Here is an 8,840-nt window from a genome sequence, read left to right on the forward strand (position 1 = left end):
CACTCATTCTTTCCTTGGCTGACTCTGGTCTTGTTTTTAAACCCAATTGTTTCTGTGGATAGATAAGTCTTTGTGTAAAGGCACAGAGCAAGGCCAGCGAGGATGCACCACAAACAGATAAACAGCTGCTACCTCGGTGGAGGGCAAGAGGCGATCAGGATTGAGGGAGAGAGCTGGTCAAAGGGTACTTTCGCTTTATCTGTAGAGTTTCTACTTTTCACAGAAAGATTGGGTCATGTATTTATTACTTGTGAGATATAAAAACAAACAAATGAACCAGTTCAATACGAGGAAGCTTTCCCCAGACTTCCCAGGCAGATGGAGCTGTTTCCTTTTCTGGGATCGAATAGGACCTTCCCCCTGTGTTACAGGAAATACTGTTTTATTGTGATTTGTTGATGCCTTTCTCCTTCTAGATGGGGAACCCCTCAAAGGTACAAACTTTAATTTACGCTCCTGATACTTAGCAGAGTGCCTGGCCCAGAGCAGATGCTCAGGGAATGCTCAATCCAATGCCTTGCCTCTTTTGGTGGGCTCCTTCGAAAGCACTTTCTAGGGGACAGGCCCCATGCTAGTCCTGAAAAGCTGATTAGTTTTCAGTGTACAAGGAAGAATGTCTCTGGGAGTCTGAAATGTGGGTAGAGGAGTCTCTAGGCTCTTCGGTTGTGTCAATATGAGGACAGGGCTGGATTCCACACCAGCCCCATGCCCCCACCTGCCCCCTTCCACCTCAAGGCTGGGATCCAGTTCAATGCTACCGTCCTGTCACTTGGCATGCTTCTAAAGCAACTGCCTCCTCAGCGATTAATCTAAGGGCAACAGATATATCCCCAAATGTTGACCTTGTCGAGCCCAGCTCTGATCTGTGTCTCTAAAATGGAGGCCAGCCCAGAGAAGTGGGCTGTCCCCATACAGTGTGGGCCAGAGTTAGGGGACACATGTCCCAGGCATGGAGGTGGGGCTTGAGCAACTGTCTGAAGGACTTGAAGGCACCTAAAATCTCAGTTTAACAGTCTGTAGCTTTTGCAATTTTCCAGAGAAATCTGAGCTCCCAGGTCATAGGATCCTTCTTGGGTCATACTAATTGCCCAAGGGCAAAAAGGCAAGGAGTGGCCTTACTGCATCATCTGGACTGGGGCCAGAGATGGGGTGGGGGTGCCTTTTAGAGTTGGTGAAGTGTGTAACACGTGGCTAGGGCAACCCTTTAGACTTGGATGCACAAGTGGCCAGGATGCTGTAGAAGGGTCTGGATCAGTCTTTCTTCCAAGAATGCTCCCAACCAGCCCCTGTCATCAACCTCGAATAGGACAGTGTTCCTGGGGTCTTAGGGCAGTGAGGCTAGGTACTTGGACTCCTGGAGATATAATGGCAGTGGTGATGGCAGTGGCAGAAGGAATTCAGTGAGGAGCCTCCCCTCCCCACCCCCGGCCCCACCTCGGTCTTCCCCATTCCTCCCATCCAGCCCAGCTCCCTCCCAGCTATCCACCAGCAACCCCACCATGGGTCTCAGGATTGCTAAAAGAATGTCAGACCATGCCACACCCCATTAGACCTCAATGAAGAGCACCTCCAGTTGGCCCATCTCTTGTAAGTAACTTTTATTTTTATTTACAACAGAATTGGTGGCTTTATTCCTCCATCTTTAGGAACAGTTGGCATCAGCAGCCAGATGGAAAGTCTGCAGTGAAGTCAAACTCATTCTGCCCCAGCCACAGCTCCGGCAGCTCATTGGCTCGGTCCAGTCCCAGTTCCACCACCAGTGACATCAGCACCTCCTCATCCACCGGGTCTGAATCGATGATGGCAGGGCTCTGGGCACCAGCAGAAGGAGAGAGTGACCCCGCCCCTCCCGCCTGAGCCCCGAAGCCCCAGTTTGGCAGGGGCCCTGCCTCCCCAGGTTGGCCTGGAGTGGCGGCGGCCATCCCATGATACTGGCTATTAAGTTTCTGCAGCTGCATACTGGCCAGTAGGTGAGGGGCGGGGTGCAGGTTGAAGGGTGGGGGTTTAGTGGGAGGGGCGGCAGTAGGAGAGCTTATTGGAGATGGAGATCCCGAGGAACTAGCGGGAGCCCCATTGGCCTTGGTTCCATTCGAGGTTACCCCGGGGTAGTGCAGGATGGCCACCGCTTTGCGATCTTTCACCGCCAGGTTAGAGTAGGCCAGAGAGCTCATCTCTGGGTTGGCATCCTGGAAGACAGAGAAAGGCAGAGCATGGTACCCCTGCTCCAGGCTTTGTTCCTCACCATTCATCAGGCCCAAAAAGTGCTTCATCAGGGGCTAGTGGTGGGGAAGTAGCAAGAAGGCCCCCTGGAAAGGTAGGCTCCTTTCCTAGCTCGAGTCAGGCTCAAGTATCCTTCTGCCACCGTGGCTCCGAGCACTGTGCTCAGGCCTAAGTCCTCATGCTGGGCGCCCGCCATCCTAAATGAGTTCACTGCTTTCATCTCCGTCCCCCGACTCTGCCTTCAGCTCTCCATTCTACAAATGGGATCTCCTTGTCCCTCTTCTCAGCCTCACTTTAATCCATTGAGACAATGGAGCGGTCTTTTCCAATTCTGCTTCTCTGCTCCCTTCTCTGCCATCTTTCAATACCCCTAGTGGGTTTGAAGTGACCATGTTTAGGTAGAAGCTATTTTCATTCTCTCCCAAGAAAGCCCTGCTGTCTCCAGTCTGCTAAAGGACACCAGATACCCCAGCCAGGAGGGCCTACCACACGGCCCCGGCCCCGGCCCCGTTCTTTCCAGCTCCAGTGTCTCCGTCTGTAAAATGGCAAAAGTTACCTCCTTCATAGGTGAGGTGCCACCCTTGACATCAAGTGCAGGCCTCGACATAGTTGGCATTTCAGAGCCTTGGCAGAAGTTGGATAAATTGGTGGGAGGTGATGCTGCCAGCTGGAGCTGTTGTGCTGTATGTGAGGGAGAAGAGGTAATAAGGGCAAAGGCTTTATTGACCAAGCAGGTACTAGCAAAGCCCAAAGCTGGGCCACTCCACACAGCTACAAGGCAAGGATGGTGACGGGTTAGACCCAAGACCAGAGTCCACCTGAGCAGAGGGAGGAGATCCAGTTGGAACTTTTGCCTGAGGCAGGAAAGGTGCTAGATTTGGCAAGGTGCTGCCCAGACAGCCAGCTACCCACATCACCAAGAGGGGACACATGTGACTGTTTCCTCATGCCAGTGATGTCAGAGCCCCAAGAGGGGTGCACTCTTCCTGATTCTGAGGACAGCAATGTCCCTGAGTAAGTAGCACACTGTCTCAAAGGGCCACTGGCATTCAGATTGGAGGCACTTAGGCCTCCACCAGAACTGGGAGAAAGTAGGAAGGAGTCAGGGCGAGGAAGACCTAGAAAGCTGGGGGCTGCCACCCAGAGAAGGAATAGGTCCCCAAAGCAAACGTCATGGGGCTCCAAAGTCCTGCCTCAGCCATGGTTTTGTGTGAGAGAAGCTGGGCTGATCAGGGTAGTCTGGGGGCTCTGAAGTAGCCAGAGAGCAGCTAGGGATGTCTCGATTTCCTCCACACTGCAAGCCCCCTCCAAGACAGACCTGGCAGCACTTAGTTTTCCCAGGACACCTGCTCTGAGCCCAGACACACTCATCTGTAGTGACAGGTGGGCATAATTCTTCCCAGAGGGAAACTGAGGTACAGAGGTTCAACAGGTTTCACATCAGGTGGCAGTGGCTCTGGGAGCAGGAGCCAGCACTCCTGTGCCCACATGCCTCATCTGACCGCTGGCCAAATCATCATACCTAGAATGATTCAAATGGCTCCTGAAGAAATGATCCCCTAGGTCAAATGCCAAAGGGATAAGATAAGGGGATGAAGGGAAAAGAATCTTCCCAAACCAGAAAATAATAATAATAAACAATCTCTGAAAACTCTAAAGTTATTTTCCCAGAAGCTTTTTTTAAAAAGCCCCATATATTCTAGCCTTCATGATGAATTAGAGATGTAGAATTTCATATTTATAAATACCTCTTGGCCCAAAGAATCTTCAGCATCTTCAAAAGTCTCTAATCTTTCCAACAAGGCTAGAATTCTGTGACACCTCCCTCCCCCCAGTGGTCATTAAGAATCTGCTCAGACCCTTCTAGAAAGTGGGCACTTACTACCCCTCTTTATCATCTCTGCACCGCTTACTTGTAGGGGAGGGAGGCAAGAAAAATAGAAAAAGGAAGGGGGGGAGAAAACACGAGAAAACAATCGGTTGCTGGGTCCGCCACCACTGCTTGATTGAAGCCCTGTTTCTTCTGAGGCAACCAGAGAATATTTCAAGCCAGTGATTACAAGACAAGGAATCTAATCCATGTCGTCTTCAAGAGCCCAGCACCTTCAGTATCAAGCAATTTTCATGTCCTAAGAAAAATGTCGTGAGGGGGTGGATGTCCATCTTTTCCTGTTCCTATCCAGCCTTTCTTCTTTCTTTATGCTACCAAGTACCCGAATGTACATAAGAAAAAATAATAATAATAACAGCAGCAGCAACAACAAAAAGAAACAGAAAGAGGAGGAAAAAAAGAAAAAGGAAAAAAAGAGAGAGAGAGCGCAAGAGAAAAAAGTATCTCTGTTCTGATACCAGTTCCTGGGGAAGACCATTTTACCACGTCTCCCCCTTCAGGCTGTGAGCTCCCCTAGGCAGGACCCTGTTTCCATTCAGATCTGTCGCCTCCCATCGCCGCCTCCCCCTCCACCAGCCCCGACCCCCGGCCTGGGTCTGTGCTCCATAGGCGCTCAGTAAGTGTTGTTGTATCCGTCTGAAGAGGCAACCGCATCTCGATCGGAATCCTTGCCCCTGCTTCCCCGATTTTCTGTCTCCCCTCTGCCACCCAGCCCATTCGAAGGCAAAACTTGGCAGCGCGGAAACGTCCCAGCTCTCTCTCCAAGCCTCAAGCCGACCACTGCGAAACAGCTGCGAGAGACGGCTGGGCAACCCAGAGCAACAAGTGCCTCCTCGCCTGCCGGTGCCTCGCGGGCCCGGGCCACCAGTTCCCGGTCCCGCCGCCCGCCCTCCTTCACAGACCGTCCCGTGGGCCGGCAGCCCCCTCCCGCCTAGATGAGGGTGGGAAAGGGAGAGGAAGAAGAGAGAAGGGAGAGGCAGGTAGGGAGGCCGCGTCTTTGACCTGTTGGGGGACCAAAAGTTAAAATGGCACCAACCGGATGGCTCCATCTCGATTGCTATTTTCTCACTCAGGAGAAATTTAAAAATCCAAACAGTACTGCGGCTTGGCTTGGATGCGCTCTAACCAGACCAGTCAGTTTCGCCACCTGAAAACTAAAGGCCCGTTGTTTGCGGACAGCTCGGCCGCCCTCCTCTCCACATCCCAGGTGGAGCCGCCGGAGCTGGGGGCGGCCGGGAGCATCCCTGCACGGTGGAGCGCGAGCACCCAGGCCACCAGGGCCCCGAGCGTCCGATCCCGTGAGTGCCGTATCAGGAACCGATCGTGGAGACAGGATAGACAGGCGGGGAGGGGCCCGGGGTCTCGGCCTCCGCGGCGAGTTTGGGGCCCCGCGGTGCTGCCGCGCGCGGGGGCGCACTCCGGCGCCGGCTACGGCCACTCCCGCGCCTCATCAACACTTACTGAGCGCCCGCAGAGCACCCGACGCGGCCGCGGGCTGAGCCTACCCCCTAGCCAAGTCGCCTGTGGTCAGTGCTATCACTCCGCTACGAGAAGAGTGAGAGGCTCGGAGAGGTTCGGTAACTTGCCCAAGGTCACAGCGCTAGAAAGTGGCGGAGCCGGGATTCGCAGCCAGGTCTGTCTGCCTCCAAGTCCGGCGCTTGGCGAGGCAGGGACTCCGTGCGCGGCCCGGCCCTGCCGCCGGCGTTTATAGGCAGAGGGGTGTGTGCGTGGGTGTGCGTGTGTGTGGGGGGGCGTGAGTGTGGGGGAGAGCAGAGGTCGACCAGGCAGTAGAGGCAAGTTGCCCGAATTCTCTAACTTCCATCCCTCAATTCCTCTGAACTCGGCCCGAAAAGCCCCTCTCGTCTTCAGCCCCCGAAGGAAACCTGAGCTTTGTGCAGCCCCAGAGCCGGAGCGTCCAGATGCGGTCCGGGCGATTAGCAAAGTCGGTGGAAGCCAAGCTGGAGAAAGCGCGGGCGCGGGGAGAAAAGGTGCTGCTGTCTCCCCAGGAGAAGCGGGCGCTCGGCCCGGCTGGCCGGCAGGCGGGCGCGCTGGCGAGCGAACCGGTTCGCTGGCTGGCGGGCGGGCGGGCGACGGCCCCTCCGCCCCCCAGCAGAGCAGCTTTCAAACAGAAAACAAGTCCCCCAAAGACCCCCGGCCCGCCTGGCCCCCGCCCGCTCCCTGCGCCCGCTCCGCTGGAGTCCCCGGCCCCGCCGCCCAGCCCACCGCCCTACCGGGCGGCCCGGCTTACCTCCGCGAAGCCGCCTGCCCTGGAGAGAGGGAAGCGCGGAGCCCGGTGAGCCGCGGGCACAGCGGCGGAGCCCCCAGCCCCTGGCACGCACGCCGCCACCGCCGCCGCGAGCCGGTCGCGCTCAGTGCCACCCGACCCCGGGGCGCCTGGGAAAAGCCCGCACCACCGCGCCGCGCCGCCGCCGCACCTCACCGTGCCGCGCCAAGCAGCCCCGGCCCGCGCCCGTGCCCGCCCGCCCGCCCGCAGCTTCGGCGCCTGACTCCGGGGCGGTGGCGGTGGCGGTGGCGGTAGCGGCCACCGCGCTCCCTTCCCGGCGCGGGGGAACCGGGTCTCAAGCCCCCATTGCCGCCCGGAGAGCCCTGACGCACACGCACACGGGAGCAGGCTGGCCTCGGCTAGGAATCCCAGGAAGGACAGACCCTTTTCCCCCTTTTTCTCTCCCCCCCCACCAATTTCCACGTCTTTATAACCGGCTTAGGGCATTATTAGCACATGTCCTGGCTCGTGGGCGAGTTGGTGGCAAAATCTGAACTGGATACTCACCGAGGGCCAGAGCGGGTGCTGCGCCTTCCTCAGCCCTCTTCCTCCTCGCCAGGAACGACCCTTCTCCGGCGGGCTGTGGGCGGGCAGCCGGGCGGAGCGAGCCTCTTCTCGGCAGCTCAGCGGTGCCCCTTCTGCAGCTGTGCCGCTGGGAACATTTTATAGCGGCGGCTGGCGTGTGTGGCCCTTTAAAGGCGCTCGAGCTGGTGCAGTCACCGCGGATCGTGTGAAAGCTAAGGGCCGGCTGGGGAACGGAGTCCGAGCGGCTCCGCGGGTCCGGCGGCGCCGGGGACCGGCCACGGCTCCCGGGGTGCGGCTGGCGGGCCCAGGCCGTGGTCGCCCCGAGCCCCGAGCCCCCGGCCGACGCCTGCGCTTCTAAAGCGGGCGGGGGCCCGGGCCCCGGGCACAGTCTCTCCCCACCGCCCTGCATGGACTTGCCCAATAAATTCCACTTAGTAATTTCGCTGAGGCGAGGGAGAGCTGTTAGTATCTGTTTTCTGACCTAAATCTAGAGGGTGGTCAGAGCGGGCTTCAGGGGGTTGGGGGGAGAGCTATGGGCTCAGGAAATGACCTAGGGGAGGAGGAAGAACAAGGGACGGGGCCCAGGGGGCACGATTTGGGTTTTCTACAGGGCTTTCTCGGAGTCTGTCTGCTCCCTTTGGGCTGCACCACCTCCCTGGTTGAAGGGCCGAGGCTGGGGGTCCCTTTCCCCTTAAAGTCGCCAGATTCCAGGCAGAGCTTCTTGGAGGGCCTAACCGTCCCGCAGCGGTGGCTTCCCTCGAAGACCTGAGCTGGGATTGGGTTCGAGGGATTCTCTCTTGTGGTTATCCAGGGCTGAAAGAGGCTGGCGGGTTGCGACGGGGAGATATGTCACGGATCGTGGGGCCAGGTGCAGCTCATGAGGCACAGCCGAAAGGCCAAGAACAGGCAGCAGGGTATGAAGAACTTGCCCCGGGGCTCGCGGGGACTCCTCCTGCGTTCCCAGTATGCCAGGTTATTTTATTATCATTATATAATCATTCCCAGGTAATAAGAATAATATTTTGCATTAGGAACACATCTTCCTCGGGTTAGGATGTTATCTTACAAATCTCTTCGGAAAAGAGGCCCGGGTCTTCTCCTTCATTTCAGTCATGCTCCTCCTGGCCAACAAGCTCCCATCTCGCCTCTTACAGGAAGGCCACCAGGACTACCTTTCTACCAAACTCTCTTTTTTTGGCCCCTTTCAGCAATAACTACTCAGTTTACAGTGTTTATAAAACATGCTCTTTTTTAAAAGTCCTGATGTTAAGAAAAAAGCGGGGGAGGGAAAGTCATGAAGTCATTTTCACTGTGTATGTGTTCTGTCTTCTTAATTGGATTTGAAGACCTAAAGGTCTTTTCCTTTTCTTCTTTCTTTCCCACTTTTTCTCTTCTTTTCTTTCTTTCTTATTCTTTTTTCTTTAGTACCCCAAAGTGCCCTGCATTTGCTCTTTGAACAAAGTTCTGTTTGTTGATGGACTGACCGGCTTACTGACGTAAAGATGGGGAGCAAACAGAGGGACAGATCAAGGCCCTTCCTTGACGCCTGGAGGAAGCTGGGGCCAGTGCTCTGGACGCCAGGTAAACCCATTCCCCAGCCCCCAAAGCTACCTTGCCTGTCTCCCTTCCTTCCCCTCACCCTGCCTCAACACAAACCCCAGTAACAATCACATCCTACACACCATCCTTGCACTTTCTCACTTTGCACAAAGATCGTAGGTCGTGCCCAGTTTCCTTCTGATAAAAGGAGGGATCTGTCGGGACCCTAAAACCCTACAAAGTTTGCTTGTGAAATACACCCTCAAGCCATCTTGGTGTTTGCCTGACGTGAGCGACCCCGGGCTTTCGAATTGTGTTTTGCTAATTTGGACCTCCGACCTACCCTCCCCCTCAGCCCCCGCTCGGGAGAGGGTCTGGAAA

The 8,840-nt window shown here is 56.1% G+C and overlaps 1 protein-coding gene across 7 annotated transcripts; it reads right to left on the reverse strand.

Annotated features, from left to right (window-relative positions):
* Positions 1-1,583: 1,583 nt before the first annotated feature.
* Positions 1,584-7,067, reverse strand: CITED1 (Cbp/p300 interacting transactivator with Glu/Asp rich carboxy-terminal domain 1). Of its 7 annotated transcripts, XM_082446044.1 has the most exons (5): positions 6,734-6,805; positions 6,360-6,378; positions 5,148-5,265; positions 2,777-2,901; positions 1,584-2,186 (listed from the first exon to the last, which is right to left on the reverse strand). In XM_082446044.1, the coding sequence occupies exons 3-5, from the start codon at positions 5,158-5,160 to the stop codon at positions 1,659-1,661; spliced, it is 666 nt and encodes a 221-aa protein (XP_082302170.1). In that variant the 5' UTR covers positions 5,161-5,265; positions 6,360-6,378; positions 6,734-6,805; the 3' UTR covers positions 1,584-1,658. The 7 variants fall into 7 exon arrangements, with proteins under 7 accessions (XP_082302170.1, XP_082302175.1, XP_082302171.1 ...); XM_082446049.1 differs by lacking the exons at positions 5,148-5,265; positions 6,734-6,805 and adding an exon at positions 6,903-7,054; XM_082446045.1 differs by lacking the exon at positions 5,148-5,265 and having other exon boundaries at positions 6,728-6,807.
* Positions 7,068-8,840: the final 1,773 nt, after the last annotated feature.

Source organism: Balaenoptera physalus (genome assembly GCF_965194825.1).
Source record: "Balaenoptera physalus genome assembly, chromosome: X".
NCBI lineage: Eukaryota > Metazoa > Chordata > Mammalia > Artiodactyla > Balaenopteridae > Balaenoptera > Balaenoptera physalus.